The following is a 17,612-nucleotide window of genomic DNA, read 5'->3' on the forward strand; positions in this document are numbered from 1 at the left end:
GGATTTACCATCCATCCGCGGAAGGAAGGTTGGTTGCAGTACTGATCTTTTCTAAAATCATCAAACTAAAAGATGGATGACTAAGTACAGATTGCCGACTGAGACAATATTTCGATGAACACAGAAACTGAGACAATGTTATTTATGGCACTAGACCTCCCCAAGGCCAACCTGAATAAAACCTACTCTAAGGGGTTTTTCTTTTTTTGTTGGCCCACCAAGGGACTTTGGTCATAATCATAAACTCCTTAGGCTCTTATGAAATACCAACTACCCTTTGATTTCACGACTAACTGAAAGTTCCAATACTAGTTAGGGAATGGAACTTTGAGAGAATAATATCTTCGAACAAGAAAATATTTATAAAATGTCTTTTTTTTTTAAGAAACTATCAAGAAGGAATTACTTTACTCTGTTTTTGTGTCGTGAATTAAGGGCATATAACGAATTTGTATCAGGAGATAATTCAAAGAAGTTGTTTTTACATATTGAACCTAAAGTGGTAGGTAATTAGATAACTAAAACTACTCTCTCGAGGGAAGTGGAAAGATGGAATCTCCAACGAATCCAAACCTATGGTTGGGTGGTCTCGGTAAGCCGAGAGCTTTCCTAAGTAGGAACAAAGATCGCACTTGATGGACCATTTGAAACCAGAAAGCCTGATTCGCATCACTTTAGAATCCACTAATACTAATTAGCCGCTAGTAATAGATTTAACCAGATAAACTCAGGTCGATCCTCGTGGGAGCGGCTGGAACTTCCACTACGGGGTAGACTCAAGCGAGCCTAGTTAGCAAACTTTGAGGGTTTAATCAAAATCCCAAACGGCGCTTCCTAGAACATCTCTAGGCTATCATAGCTATCCATGACTTCTCAAACTAAAAAGTGATGCTAAGCTACCATATTTATCCACAACTTTTGCAGCATGCTCTATATCCACTCAAAATAGATAAAGTAATTGCTTCTCAACTTAGTAAGCACTCAATGCTTAGCTAAGCCTTGGGAAGATCCTCAATCAGCTTGGAACAAATGTTGAAGATAGGGAAGCGAATGCATACCTCAAATGGACTGAAATGGGGCTGCCCTGAAAGTTGCAAGTCAAGCTCTCTCCATAGGCTGAATATAATGTCAGTGAAGCTCTTTGAATAGATGTTCTAATACTAGTTGAAAGGTGGAGCAAGAGTGGAAGCACAAACAGAAGAAAGAAACAAGAAAGAGCTATGGAGGTTCAAGTAAGAGAGAGCAAGATGATATGTGGAGTCACAATGTGTGGCATATCTTCCCTTATTTCATTATCATGTAAAGAATGAAGAATAAAGTGTTAGTGGCAAGTGGTTGCTACCTACAGTGTACAAGTGTGTAGTTAATAAGTACAAGTAAATGTAAGTAGCTAGGCATAAGTGGCCTTTAACCCCCAACAGTTCAACCATGAAATTACCATTTAATTAAGAGGTTTTGCAAACTCCTGGTGAATACCACAATCTGCACAAAACCAAGTAAACTCATTTAAAAAAAATTCTCCCCACTTATCTACTCATAAGGTCTTCAGCTTCCGCCCCAATCGGTACTCCCCGACGAGCAACCAATCCTTAAAGTTGGAGAAAGCCTCCGACTTCAGCTTCCAGAAATAGGCCCATGTCATCCTGTTGTAATCATCTACAATGAGCATGAAATACAAGCTCCCTCGAAGAGATTCCGTCCTCATCGGTCCACAAAGATTAGTAGAAACATGCTTCAAGGGTACTAAAGACCACCTCAAAGCCTTGCTGGTAACAAACATCACGAGTTTGCTTCCCATGGATGCAAGATACACAAGATTGCTGACTCACCACAATATTCAATAAACCTCGAACAAACTGGCACTTTGACGCCTTCTGAAGGTAATCATAATTGAGGTGCTCAAACCAAGCATGCCAAAGCTCGAACTAAGTTTGAGAGGTAAGAAGAAGAGAAGTCAAGGTGGAATAAGACCGCAAGTTGTAGACTCCATTCTCCTCATAACCTAAAGAAAGAACCTGTCTCGATCCTTGATCAAGAATCTAAAAAGAATCCACATCAAATTCAACCAAGAGGTTGAGAGCACAAATCTTGTGCACTGAGATAAGATGATACCCCAAAGCCGGCACATAAAGTACCTTAAGTGTATGGGCACCACCACGCCCATTTGGAAAAAGATGCATGTTGTCCTGTCCCTAAATAGGAATAGACAAACTATCTCCAATGAGAATCTAACCATGAGAAGGCCACAAATGAGTAACACCTGCGAAAGGAGGAGTCATGTGCCGAGAGACACCACTGTTAACAATCCATCCTAGATCAATCCTTTAATGATTTGATACCATGTCAGAGTGAAGCAATGCAGAAGCGAATGACCGTGACAAAGAGTGAACAGAGAGAAAGAGACTGTGAAACACAGAAAATCTACAATGAAGAATGTTGTATAAGGATGCACAATTATACATGGGTACAGAGAGAATATCTACGTATATCTCCATCTTGAAGATCTCGATCTCCATCAGCCCTGAGAGCAGTCCCCACCAAAGACAGCTGAAAACACAGCCTATTTATAGGCTGAAAATAATGCCTGAAAATGATCAGGTTGGCTACAATTAATGCAACCGACTACTACAGTCCGATTGCTGCATTCTGACTGCTAGCATGTGGCAGCTCGTCGACTACCTACCACGTGGCACCTGCTTGCATAGCCTTGCTTGCCGGTCCAAGTGATGACTCTAACATTTTTTGCTTTAGAAAGGAATTCAGCAATGAAGACATATATTCCCCCCTCGGTCCGAATGGAGAGTCTTAATCTTATAGCCAAATTGATTTTCCACGAGCAACAAAAGTCCAAAATCCATCTACTTTTTAATCAATGAAAAAACCCAACAAAAACGTGTAAAGTCATCAATTAACATAACGAAGTAAAAACATCCACCCAATGACTTTCTCTACATGGGTCCACATATATCTCAATGCACAATCTACAACCTAGCCTTAGCTCTAAAAGCAACATCACGAGGGAAAGAAAACCGATGCATTTTTCCCAAAATGCATCCCTCACAAATCTGCTCAAGAGGTCTCTCCAAGAGAGGTAAGTCTTCCAATATCTGAATACACTACATAAGCATTAGATTGCCATAATTCACATACTCCATTCGAGCATGCCATAACTCTATTTGTGACATAGCAGGAGTAAGAGTAGATGCCAAATAAACTAACTAATTAATAGTGAGCATCTAACTCATAAAGTCTATGACATAATGTGCCAATGAGAACCAAAGTCAAGAATTCCTTATCCCAGACCATGCCTTTATTATCATCAAAATAAGTGAACTGTTGGGATATTAAGGCCCGGTAACCTCGGTATATATAGTACACGCACATTGTACATGTGAACGCATCCTTTACGTGCCCTAAGTATAAATACATTTTATTCTTTGTGTACCAACACATTGTCGGTACACTCTTATCTTCTCGTACTTTCACTCTATACACACACTCTCCAACAGTTCTACTCGTACGCTCCTGTTCGAACCCAAACCAACTGAGCTATGGCTTGTCAGTCCAACAATTGGTATCAGAGCTCATAAGACTCTGCACATTTTCAAGATCGTGGCGCGCAAGTCAGACGTGGCGCCTTTCGTGGGCAGTACATGACGCGTCAGTCAGACGTGACGAGGCGGGCAGTTTCAGTGGGCCTTTTTTTAGGCATCAATCAGGCATGGCGTGCAAGTTAGACGGGACGTCTTTCGCGGGCAGTTTCGGCAGATAGGCGTCACAACATGCAGGCGACTTCGCATGACAAGCGACGTGACGCAACAGGGGTCAACGGACCCCCCTCCCCGTTAGTTCCATCGTTTTTTTTTTAATTTAACAAATCAATTTTCTTTAAGCCCCTCATTAGCCTTGGTAGGTGTTCACACACCAGAGGCACTGTTTCAAAATCTGTGCAAATCGGGCCACAAAATTTGGAGCTTTTCCCAGATTTGGCATCATTCATGCTGTCATTGACTTTTGAGTCAAAAATTGCAGACATCGCGTGCAGTGACCTCAATTAAATTGGGGATTTTGCAACCTCAATTAAATTGGGGATTTTGCAAATTTTGTCAAAATTTTGCCTTTCTTGGGTAAAATTTCCTGACATTGGATCCTAGAAATTTGGGGTTTTTCATGTATTTGCAAAGCTTTACTTAGTTGGGTCAAATTGACTGACATTCATGCAATTTTGGACTTGAAATTTTGGGGATTTGCACAGAATTTGGTAAATTTCTGCATTTTTGCCCGTGCAGTGGTTGGTTAATGTATAAATAGCAGAGATTTATTTCGGGTTGAGGAAAAACAGCAGGGTATTTTGCTGGTTCAGCTTGTGCTTCTGCAGATTAGTGCATTTACTCTTGTGTTCGTGATAAAATGGCTGCAACTTCTTCCAGTTCAGGCATCAAGAGTTTGACGGAGATTAAACGGTTTGATGGTCATGGATTTGACCTTTGGAAAGACCGTATGTAGGGCATTTTGTTCCTAAAGGATTGTGAGGATGCTTTGCAAGAAGATAAATCCGCAGTAATGACTGATGCAGATTGGGCCAAAGTGAATAAAAAAGTTGTGGCTTGCATAAAGATGGGTGTCACTGATGACATTCTGACAGACATTAAGGGTTTAGACACAGGTTATGCAATATGGGAGAAGCTGAAAACTACTTATGAGATCACCACACCTGTTAATCAGGTGCATTTAATGCGCAAGTTAGTGAATATGCGATTGGATGAGTCAAACCCTGCAGCTGAGCACTTGAGTGCATTTACAGGGATTCTAAATTAGCTCAAAGATGCAAACTTGGACTTTGATGATAAGTTGAGGTCGATCTTTTTAATCATGACACTACCAGACTCATGGGAAACCTTGGTGGTTTCACTCAGCAATAACACCAATCTCTCATATGATGGGGTGAGGGTTCTATCTTGAATGAAGAAATTAGACATATGTCTAGTGGAGAAGGCAGCAACTCATCTTATAATGTAAGAGGCAGGGCTGAAAAGAAAAATGCATATACAGGGTAGAGAAACAGGAGCAAGAGTAAAGGAAAGGATAAGAGTGACATCACTTGCTATCATTGTGGTCGGAAGGGCCACAAGAAACCTGACTACAAGTACTACAAGAAGGAACAAGAGAGAAAGAAAAATGCAGAAGATAAAAAGAAGAAGGAAGAAAAGATAGATGCATTGGAGACATCCAAAGGCAAAGAAAAGGCCAATGTGACCTCCAATATGGTCATTGAGGAGCTTTCAAATACAGAGGCTAATGTATTATGTGCAGTTGATTATGATGCCCTTGTATGTCACATGCAGGATATGCAGATTACCAAGGCTGATGTGATTGATGCACTCTTGTCAGTTGATGATGGTGTCACTCAAACTTGGATTGTAGACTCTGGTGCCTCTTTCCATGTAACTCCTTGCTTGGAGTGTTTTGCTATGTTTAATGCAGGCAATTATGGAAAGGTGTACCTTGGAAATAACTATGCTTGCAGCATTGATGGGATTGGCACCGTACACTTGTCTTTAGACAATGGTCAAGAACTTGTGTTGAAATATGTTAGATATGTGCCTGGCATTAAAAAGAGTTTACTATCTGTTGGTCAGCTTGACTTGCATGGCTACACCACACTATTTGGTGCTTGATTTTTGTAATGAGTGTCAGTTTGGAAAGCAAATCAAAAATTCCTTTTACAATGGTGTCTCTCGTAAGTCCAATGTCTTGGACTTAGTGCATTCTGATGTATGTAGTATGCCCATGAAATCATTAGGTAGTGCTGCATATTTTGTCTCCTTTATTGATGATTGTTCCAAGAAGATTTGGGTGTACTTGTTGAAAAGAAAAGTAAAGTGTTTGCTGTTTTTAAAACTTATCATGCATTTGTGACCACTCAGATAGATAGAAAGCTAAAATGCTTGAGAACTGATAATGGGGGTGAGTTCACATCGACTGAATTTAAGTCATTTTGTGACTTACATGGTATTAAGAGGGAGCTTACAGCCCCTTACAGTCCTTCAAATGGGGTGACTGAAAGATATAACAGGACTTTATGTGAAAGAGTGCGGTGCATGCTGTCCACTGCCAATCTCCCTCCTGCATTTTGGGGAGAGACACTCAAAACCGTGGTTCACATTTGCAACCGCTCTCCAAATAGGTCTTTAAATAATGGCATCCCTGAGGAGGTTTGGTCTGGCAAATCGACCTCATATGACCATCTGCGTATATTTGACTGTGATGCTTTTGTACATGTTAGGGATGAGCTGAGGAACAAACTTGACCCAAAATCCACCAAAGGCATTTTTGTGGGCTATGGTGATGAGGGTGAATTTGGCTACAGAGTGTGGTTACCTCAGTCCAAGAAAATTATTCGCAGCCGTAATGTTGTATTTAATGAGGCAAAATTGCTGAAAGGCTCTTTAGCCTCTAATGAAGATCTGAAAAAGGTGAAATTTCAGAGTTTACAGCCACCCATAACTTCAAGAAATGAGCCTCAAGGTGCTGTACCACAGGCTGAAACTGATGATCAGCCGGTTACTTTTGAGCCAGATAATGATAGACAGCAAATAGAAGCACAAGGAGGTCATGGACAGCAAGATAGGCTTGCTGATTATGAAAATGCAGGTGCTGGAAATGAAAATGAAGGTCCTGTACAGCATGAACAGCATGCTGAAAATGGTTTACAGCAGCAAATGAATGCTGAAAATAATATACCTCCTGATGTAGACCCAATTCCTGATAATGTTGATCATTGGGTACGCAAGTCTACACACGTAAAAAGGCAAACACATAGGTTTGACCCCCCCTTGCATTATGTGATGCTTACATATGAGGGCGAGCCTCTTACATACAAAGAGGCCAAGTCATGTGAGTTCAGCAGTAAGTCGATGGTTGCTACTTGTCCAAACATTGCTCGTGCAGTGGGAGTTGTTAGCAGGTTTATGTCAAATCCTGGCAAAGCACATTGGGAGTCTGTCAAGTGTATTCTTCGATACCTTAAGGGTACACAAAGAAAAAGTATTTGCTATGGGCAGGGTGCACTTAGTTTGCAGGGTTATTGTGATGCAGACATGGCAGGTGACTTGGACACTCGTAGGTCCACCAGCGGGTATGTCTTTACAGTTGCTAGTGGGGCTATTTCTTGGTGTTCCAGGTTGCAAAACATTGTTGCACTGAGTACCACTGAAGCTGAATACATATCAGCACTACTGAAGCTTCTAAGGAAGCTATATGGTTGAGCAAACGTGCAGATGATCTCGGCATATCTATGGGTACTGCAGTTTTGGGATGTGATAGCCAGAGTACAGTGTATCTGGCTAAGAATGCCATGTATCATTCACGCACAAAGCATATAGATGTGCAATATCACTTCATCAGACAGATTCTAGAATATGGTCAAATCACATTGACCAAGATTAAAACACAAGATAACCCTGCAGATGTTCTCACTAAAAGTCTAAGCAAAGCTCAATACGAGCATTGCATTCGACTAGTGGGAGTTGGTTAGCTAGAGGTTCATATCAGACCTTTAAGTGGGAGGTTGTTGGGATATAAAAGCCCAGTAACCTCCATGTATATAGTACACGCACATTGCACATATGAACGCACCCTTTAAGTGCCCTAAGTATAAATACATTTTATTCTTTGTGTACCAACACATTGTTGGTACACTCTTATCTTCTCGTACTTTCACTCTGCACACACTCTCTCCAGCAGTCATACTCATACGCTCCTTTTCGAACCCAAACCAGCTGAGTTGTGGCCTGTCAGTCCAACATGACCTGCATTCCACATTTTGCTAAAGAAGAAATGAACAACAAATTCTTCTTTATGCTTGGCACATATAAAGCATTATGCAAACAGAGAGTAGAGCCATCAATGGCTTTCAAAACAATCGCTCCAACGTCTCTAACAAGATAAGATACATTGTTGGCATATTATACCGACTTGCAAATAGGAGCTGCAACAACAGAAGTAAACAAATCCCTGTGGGATGTAATGTGCTTAGAAGCACCACTGTCAAAAAACAAGTACTAGCATCCTCGTTAAAGTTAAATGCTCTATCTACCCAAGGAGAATCATAATTGCAAGTATAAAAACAAAATAGTTACAGTCAATGACAAAAGACGTGGACTCTTTGGCAATAGAAGTTGAAGGTGCATCTGAAACTGACATCCTAGACTCTTTCTTTTTCTCCTTGGCAATGCGTTTCCTACATTCTATGATATAATGACCTAGCCTTTTACAATAATGGCACTTACCCTTCTTAGATTGTGTACCCCTCTGCTTCTATTTGTTCTATGAAGTTCCAAAACTTCCAAAACTCTGCGGAGCATTCTTGGGCTGATTGCTCTTTACCTTTCTGCTTTGTCACAAAGGCTTGTTCAGAAGCTACTACCTCCGCATCACTATTCTTTTTTGTTTGCTCTTCTTCCAACAATAAGCTAGCCAATTGAAGAAAAGTAAGTGGCTATGGAAAAACCTGCATTGTAAGATTCAATGCAATATGGAATGCCAAATAAGACGGTGGCAAAGAGTTCAAAACAATAGAAATCATCTCAACATTAGAATAATACTTATCTACAATGATCAACTGCTCCCGCAAGTCCTGAAATTTATTAAGGTGATCTTGCATAGTATCACCTTCTTCCATCTTCACATTTTCAAGCTCCTTCAAAAAAAAAATGTGTGCCTCATTCTTGCCTGTAAAGATGTGCTCAAGTGTGAGCTATGCTACTCGTGAAGTAGTAGCAAAACGAATATGTGGGATTATCAACCGCTGAACTACCAATGAAAAAAGTAACAATGCTTGGGTATCCCTGGTGTCCCAAGCCTTTTGAGCAACTATTCTTTGGGGTGGTGGCTGTGTGGCAACTTCTTGCCTTTATCCACAACCTATTGCTTGTTGAAAGGTTGCTGCTACACACCCTTGCCTTTGTCCACAACCTCATGCTTGTGGAGGGGTTGCAGGAGCCAAATCACCAAAAGATACTTCTTCCCCACTAACATAATTCCAAAGACCTTTTGCAACAAGCACATTTTTCATCATAAAGGACCACAAAGAATAGTTGTTGCCATCCAATCTATCCTCTTTCGAAACATTAGTGAAGACATCATTTTGTTCATTTTGTTCATGAGCTGCCATGATAAATGTCACTTAATCAAATGCAAAAAGAGTAATTATAAAAGCTGGCTGACCTGGAAATCTTCAAATTCCCAGAAATTACAGCAAATGCCAAGCTGTAATCGACCAAATTTAGTCAAAAGAACAAATCGTGTCATACTTAATCAATATTGCCTCAATGTGCTGAAATTGACAATAAGAGTACTTAGCAGCACTAAAAACACAAAAGCCCTGGATTTTGAATGTCCAATGTGTGTAGCTTTAGTCACTTTCAGACTAAAAACACATTACACGTGCCAATGTTTGCCAAAAATTAAAAAATGCCAATTTTTTTGACCCAAATTTCTTCAATTCGTGCACTGAAGCACTTGCTGAAGCAAAAATTGACTTGTTCCTGCAAAAGCCCTTTGCTTTGGCTCTGAAATTCTGATTAAAATAATAAAATATATCTGTACCAGCTGTGCAGATCTGAAAATATGCTGATGTGGCAACCCAAGAGCAAGTAAAACCAGCTTTGAGCTGTATGGCTGCTGATGTGGCAGGCTGGAACAGATCTGGAGCAGTTCTGGACTGCACAGGAGCTGACATGGCAGTTCAAGACTGCACCTCAAAGTCAGGGTTTTTGGGACTGCGCCTACAAAATTAGGGTTTTCTGAACTGCGCCTATAATATTAGGGTTTTCTGAACTGTTCTGAACAGCCATGGCAGGTTGCAGAGCTCAAGGAGAATAGAGAAGGCACGTCAAAAACACGGGTCACCACAGGCAAAGCAGCACGTGGGCTGAGCTGAGTGAAGAGAGCAGAGAGACAACTGACTGAACAGCTCTGATACCAAATGTAAGATTGAAGTACAGCAATGGAGCAGAAAGAACTGTACACAACTAATAGAGAGAGGGAGTGGTCACAGCATGGCTGTTTGCATAGTAGAATGTGAAGTGCAAAGTTCAAAATACAAAGTACAAACCTTAGATTTTAGGATTGTGAAAGTGACTTAAACTGCATTCACACACAGATGTGTGTATTGTGCGGTAAGTGACCAAAATGTGTAATGTAAATACACACATGAAAATAAAAGTGACTCCGGAAAAAAACCTCTTACGAAGAGTGAAAAGTGCTCCAATGTCCTATGTGCACATCATTGATACTCTTGTGTGAGCATAGGTGTGAGTAAAACCCAATAGGGATGACAAGATAAAAATTTCCGCATTTAAGGCTGATTTATAGCAAGCATTTGCTATGATAGATCTTGGCCACTTGCATTGCTATCTTGGTATCCAATTTGATACTATTCAAGGGCATGTTGTTTTCACGGAATCCAAGTACATTGGACAGTTATTATCAGCCCCAGCATGGAGCAATTGTGCGATTGATTTAATAGAAAATCAATGAGAATGAATGAATTAATCAATGCACAATAATACTCAATCATGAATGAGGAGTGTATTAATGAGTGAAAGAGCGTACAACACTCAAGGCAACCACAATGAATAATGTTTCACTTATGTACTAATGAGACACAAAGTGTATTTATAATAGAATATGAAACCCTAACCGCTTAACCATCATAGGAAACCCTAAATAAACCCTAGCCCTAGTATCACTTAGTGCCTAAGACACTAGGGACAAGAACTACATTTGACGACAATTTAAATGCCTAGGAAGCCCAGATCATGGATCAAAGCACATCAATGCATAGCCCACGAGATGGCCTACAATTACTACAACGTTCTCACTTTGAGGACTGCTAATCCAGTTGATTCAAGCTTTCGTTTTTCTCTTGAGGATGCTAGTGATCCTTTCAACACTTCTCTTTATCAATAGGTAGTTGGACATTTGATCTACTTGTGCAATACATGGCCAGATAGTATGTTGTATCGCAATTGAGAAAATTTACGCATAGCCTAGGCTCATAGCATCGGCAAGCAGTTAAGTATGTCCTCTAATACCTAAAAGAGGCACATGGGCTTTGAGTTGTTCTAACCTTATGGCAACTCTACTTCCTTGCATGCTTTTACAGATAGTGACTGTGCAAGATGTTTTGACACAAGTGTCCACTAGTGGAAATCATTTCTTACTTTGCGATGCTTGCATCTCTTAGCTTAGCAAGAAGTAACCTAGAGTGGCCACTTCAAGCTATGAAGCTAAATATAAGGCAGCTTTTATAGTTATAGTTAAATATGTTTGGCTTAGACACCTTTTATCAAACCTACATATTGCACTTCTATTAGCTACATGTATCTACATTGACAATCAAAGCACACTCGGAGTTGCACGAAATCTAGTATTTCATGCACGAACAAAGCGCATCAAAGTACATTATCATTATGTTAGAGAGAGACTCCATGCAAGGCAGATTGATTTGGTCTATGTGTCTATACACGACAACATAACAAACATATTCACCAAGGCTCTATCCAAAGAAATGTTTAAAGCTTTCCGCAAAGCTTTATGCTTCCTTCCGTTTGGGGATTGATTTGCGACATCCCTATTTTGTTCACATCATTAGCTCCAAGGGGATTTAATAAATACACCTTGTATTTTCCTCTAAGTCATTTATAAAGGTATACTGTCCATGTGGCATTTTTTACCCTCTTGCATGGGAGGGGTTTTCTTCCCTATTTACACACACTTCATGTTGTAGGTCTACATGACCTTATCAAAAGACGACATACCAGCGAGATAGTAGGGTTTGCGGGAAGAAACACAGAGTAAACTTGGCAAACACTGAGAAGAGAAGAGAAGAGAAAAGAAACTCTAATGAATGGAATGATGAAGATCTGAATCTTGGAGTGAATGTGATACAAGGAAACAAGGGTGTCGTAGCACAAGGAAGATGATGAAGATAGCGCCAATCGATCCTCCATGTGCTTGAAAGGACTTAGTGTGCATCGGATGTGTCTTATTGCCTTGAGCATAGTACTCTGATAGCTAATGCAGAACGTTTTCTATGGCCCAAAAAGGAGAGGTGACAAAGGTAGTACCGGATGGGAGACGCATATACTCCAAGGGGGTGGGGAGCAAAGGTCAAAGTCGGCAAGCATCGGTAGTGTGTCCGATGATGCCACAATAGGAGCACCCAATAGATTGGTCATCTGTTGGTAAAGAAGCCATGGGTATCAATGTGCCTTGTTGAAGAAGAAAGAGATCAACCACGAACCATGAACTACAATGTCCGCCTCAAGGGGTGTGAGGGCAGTGCAAAGCATGAACCGCAATGTCCGCCTCAAGGAGTAGAAGGGTAGTGGAAGGGCTGGAAGTGAATTACTAGTGGAAGGAGGATGCTACCAACAATAAGAGGTTGCAACCAGTAGAAAAACGCAGGGTACAACAATATGGTGGAGCTATCAGGTTGTAGAAAATAGCCGCCAACAGATTGGCTGAGCTGCTAGGTTGCAAAGAACGGCCACCATCAATCTAGCTGAGCCACCAACAACAAAGAACAACCTCTAGCAATCCAGCTAAGCCACCGACAGCAAGGAGGAGCCGCCAGCAATCTGGCTGAGCTGCCAGCAGTAGAGAACAAACGCCAACAGTCTGGCCGAGCCGCCAATAGCAAGGAGGAGAAGCTAGCAGTCTGGCTAAGCCACCAACAGCAAAGAGTAGGTGCTTGAATACTGCCAGGTGCAACAGAAGAGCTGCCAACAGTAAACGCAACAAAAGAGGAAGTGGAGACGATAGCAACAGCCCTGTGAACGTAGGCCGGAACACAACAAACGCAAGAGGGAGCAACCGCCAATTAGGGTGTTGATGTAGCGGAAGAAGAAAAGTGGATGAAGATCTAAATCTTGGAGTGAATGTGATACAAGAAAACAAGGGTTTTGCAACACAAGGAAGATGATGAAGACAGCCACAAACCACGAACCACAATGTCCTCCTAAAGGGAGGTGAGGATAGTGGAGAGACTGGAGAGAATGAGTAACAGAGACAGCCTATAAATAGGCAAGAGACTGTCTAGGGTAGCGCCAAAAGGGAGAGTGTCGGTTGTCTAGGGAGACGCCCCACTGTGGGCACCTAGCCCCTAGCCCCTTTTGGGGCTATCCATTGTGAAACCCTAAACGCAAAACACAAAATGCAAACTACATGTGAAGGATTTCTCAACAGACCTTGGGGTTATATCTTGTACTTTCGTCCTTGTGACTCATTATAGTGACGGTATTGTTGCACGCTTCTTTATGCATCTACTCTCACTCTCACCCTCTACTCCACTTCATATCTATTGATTGCACATTCAAACCAACATTCTCTTTGATTCTTGAAAAACAAGCAAGCGATGTGAGTTACAGGGATGTGACACATTTGTAATAAGAGGTTATCTTTGCTTGTGGACCATTGCCTTACTGTTTGGAATGGAATTGAGGATATTGCTTCCATTTGTGTTGTTTGAAAATCCATGTTTGCACAAAATATAGCTTTGGTATGGGCACGAGATAGAGCAATGGCATTATGACATGGACTATTGTTGGGTGATCAGCTATAGCTTGCTAGAGTCTTTCTATTGATAGCCTTGCAAACTTCAATATGGATTTATAAAGAGGGTTATTGCATATGTCGATTGGCTGTTTTCACCACTTGATTTGCTCATCCTAGGTGTGAGCTTTGAGAATGATTACACAATTAATATGGGAGTGGATAAATCTCTCATTGTGACAGCTTGGTGTATTTGGACCTCTTGTAGTAAAGCATATATAATATACTTTGTTTAAAAAGTAAATGGGATAGATTCTTTAATGTGCATGGTCATCTTTAGTGTCAAAACAAGCTATGGTCTACATTTGCAAGGCATCAAGCTATTGATACTATTGAGAAAGCAGTTAAGACTTTCTTTGGCAAACTTTGAGATGAGTTAGATGCTTTTGTAAAAAGTTTGCATTGCATAAGATAAGCTATTGGATTTGTTGCACCTCTTTGTCTTATGTATACAATGAGCTTTGAGAATTCTATGATCAATGTGGCAAACACACACATTTCTATAGATATGCTCAATTATTTACTTGTTCAATGAGCACCACTTGATAGCCCTAGATTTGTGCAATTGTAATTTGTTGTTTACTAGTGCACTAACTAACATTTTAATAACTATACATAGAGTAATAACAATGTGCTTGGTTACTTAGAAACATGCATTGACAGCCGTACATTGCCATTGCATGGACTACTAGTAGTGTACATGGTTACTTGGAAATATGTATGGATAGTGAAAACCCTTCTATTATGTGTAATGTAAAAGAAGCTTGCCTTGTATGATGGAAACAGAATCATTTAACTCTTCTTCAAGCATTCCATGTGAAGAATACTCAAGTAGCCTTGCTTTTTGCTAAAGAAGCTTGTGAGAGAAGGGAGTGGATTTCTCTACGAGACCTTGCTAGAAAAGCCTAAGAAAGATGAGGAAAAGAAAAATGAAACCTTGCTTCCAAAAAGTAGTAAGACTTCTTTTAGTCTCCTCTGACCTCTTGTAGCTCCATTTTTTATCACAAGCCTTGAAAATTGCTCCAGTTTTGAATGGCAACAACTCCACCGTTTTGGTCCATATCTTAGCCATGTCCTTCAAGAATAACCACAATTTGTTGTGGAAGAGCCTATTTAGTCATAACCAAGTCCGATGCCCAAGTATCTAACTGCAATGCTCTATTTTGATGATTGTAACTAGATTGTGACATGAAAATGGCTCCACTAACAAGATCTAAATCAAGCTTTGATACCATTGTAAAAGAGACTTGCCCTAACCAAATTACCATGACTGTCTACTCCTAGAAAACAAGGAATTGCACAAAGAAATGCTAAATCATGGCCATGCCATGGATAACCCTTTCATTCAATCCACAGCACAAGGAAGCCATGGTTGTTGCAAGAAAATACAAAGGTGTAACTTGGAATCCCTATAAGCTAATGCTCAAAAAAAATTGAGTATTTGTGAAATGAGCCAAAAGTTGTTACATTGGCACCTTGTGCCCTTTTATACTAAACCCTAGAAGTCTAAACTAGCGGTTCTCCCATTTTATTACAAAAGCTCATGAGGAATATTTCCTTCACTACATGAAAGCACTCCTTTCACTCTACCAAGTGGTTAATCTAGATCCACATGCGCAGCAATCACTATTCACATAATCAACAACATTATCTCAGCATTCTCTCTTCATTACCTCACTATAACTTCATCATCGACACTCTTGAGGGTAGTTTAGCACACTAAATGTCCTTATGGAACATAAGAGCCATAGAAATCCACCCCAAAAAAAAACAAAAAAAAACAAACAAACAAACAAACAAAACAGAAAGGATCCATTAACTTAGGCTACCCAAAAAAAGATGTACATTGCCTCTACGATCCTACTAGGGCCTTGACTAGAATGACATCCTTGGTCCAATGACTTAATCTCTTTGAAATGAAACCTTTTGGCAAAGTTATGCTCTCTCTACACTAGGGAACCTTTTTGAACCCCGGATTGAGTGTCAAGCAAGGGAAATTAAGGACTAAATGAATCTCAAATTAGTAACTTCTATAATTTTACAGTCAAATTTAATTTTTTAAACAGCCCCGAAATGGACTATTTGGACAATAAAAATATATTTTAAAGCAGTGGGACAAAAGGCTTAAAAGTATCTACGTAAGGCAATCATGGGCATTTCCATCACTTATTCCTGCGCCAGCTTTATTCCATCATCATCACCTTTTCTTCTCCTTGCCATCATTGCCAACTCTCCCTACTGCTGTGTTTCTCCCTCCAGCCCTGCACAATGACCTCTCAGCCTGCATCACCATCATTCTCTACCAAGAGGACCTGCTGTTGTTCGAGCTGCTGGATGTCATCAACGTCATTGTTTCAAGACTATCTGCTGCTGTTCGAGGCGGTCAACTGCTGCATCTTGCAGCCAGCCTATGACCTGCTGCTATGATCCCTCACTGACCTGTTGTTGTTGCTATCCTCAAGAGATCTTCCTATTGCTACATCTTCACTCTTGAAGGACTGTTGCCATCATTTCCAGGCTTGGCAGGCTCCATGTCGACATTAACAGACTGTTGTTGCTGCATTTTGGGTACAACACACTCTTGGAGTTGCTTATGATGTCTGTGACTCCTCCATCAGCTAACTTTGCCCCGAGTCCTTGAGACATGGAGGCTTGAGGCTCCTTTGTGTGATTCCGCATTTCTATGCACTCTTCCTCGTTGAGTGTTCTTCAGATTGTGTTATTGTGTGCGTTGTATAGTTTGTGCTTACAATGGTGAACCGAAGAAAAGGACACTGACCATAAAAAGAAAAAGCATAGATATAACAGAACTGGAAAGAGCTCATAAGGTCTCTCGTTGACAGAGTGTAGGGCTCACAACCGAGCGATGACCATGGCCACTAACGTGTAGCCCACTAACGTGTAGCAGCTGTATTCAAGGCTGTTTTCATATAAGCAAACTAAGACCATAAGTGTCCATCACAAGGCAAAGAAGCTTCATCTCTGAAATTTATCCAATAAGAGGCTTACAATAACATCAAGGCAATTTGACGAGCAATACGGTATGCATGATAAATCTCAAGCTAATAATCATTGTTAAGAAGAAGATCGATTGGATTGCTCGCAACGAATCTTTGGCAGCCTAAATCCCAAAAGCCAGAGCGAACCTGAGCAGAAACGTAAGGACTGGAAAAGAGAAAAAGAAAGGATGACCTTGAACGTTGATTCTTTGTCCGGCTGAAGCTATCAAAATTAAAGGCCTCAGATGGAGGGTGCGGGGCGTGTCTCTGACACAGGCAGGCCTACGGTTCTTCTTTCTTCTGTCTCTTCTGCGAAAAGACGGGCAGACGTCTGAACTGTTGTTGTGCGTCTCATCACAAAATGCAGTCCAACCAGGTCTTCATACAAGAGGCGGCCATGTCCTCAACGGTGATCGAAATAGCCCAGAGCCTGTCACAAAATGCAGTCCAATCAGGTCTTCATACAAGAGGTGGCCATGTCCCCAACGGTGCTCGAAATAGCCCAGGGCCTGTCAAAAGTATACGTGACCCTGTATATATATGCGCTTGTATACAAGTGCTTCGATCGTTTCGGCCCTAAAATATACTTGAGCTTCAAGTATCTCCAGATGTTTTGACCGATCAGGAACAGGAAGAACCAGCGGAAAAAACAGAATATTCGCCTCCCATGATATCCGTCCCACATCTCTCCTCTCCCTCTACGTCCTTTAGATGAAAGATGCAATTCCATTTATACGAGCATCTCTAAACTTTTAGAGAGAACTCCCCACCCACTTTTGGATGGAGAGTTTCCCTTGCCCACTTTGTAAAGTGGTGGACAAGGGTGCACTTTTTACCTTTGTAATCAATCAAAAAAAAATTAAGTTTATTATTTTTTATAAATTATAAATTATACCTATTTGGTGTATAAAGGTATGGTGCCCATGTCCACACCCAATTTCAAAGAATGCATGCCGACACTCCAGGTAAGAATTGGTCATTCGTCACTTGGTG

General features: G+C 40.9%; 1 protein-coding gene across 4 annotated transcripts in view; it reads right to left on the reverse strand.

Annotated features, from left to right (window-relative positions):
* Positions 1 to 17,324, reverse strand: part of LOC148014284 (uncharacterized) — a 69,805-nt gene extending 52,481 nt beyond the window's left edge. Inside the window, exons 1-2 of one of the 4 annotated variants that reach the window (XM_087666240.1) lie at positions 17,149 to 17,324; positions 16,813 to 17,049 (exon numbers count right to left, since the gene is read on the reverse strand). Coding sequence is in view for 1 of the 4 variants with exons in the window: in XM_087666237.1 (XP_087522363.1) it covers positions 15,822 to 15,843 (22 nt within the window). In the remaining 3 variants the exon portion in view is untranslated. The other 3 variants (XM_087666238.1, XM_087666239.1, XM_087666237.1) reach the window with 3 other exon arrangements.
* Between the last annotated feature and the right edge of the window lie 288 nt (positions 17,325 to 17,612).

Source organism: Lygodium microphyllum, chromosome 25 (assembly GCF_053477565.2).
Source record: "Lygodium microphyllum isolate KBCC chromosome 25, Lygodium_microphyllum_v1.1.10, whole genome shotgun sequence".
In the NCBI taxonomy this organism is placed as follows: domain Eukaryota; kingdom Viridiplantae; phylum Streptophyta; class Polypodiopsida; order Schizaeales; family Lygodiaceae; genus Lygodium; species Lygodium microphyllum.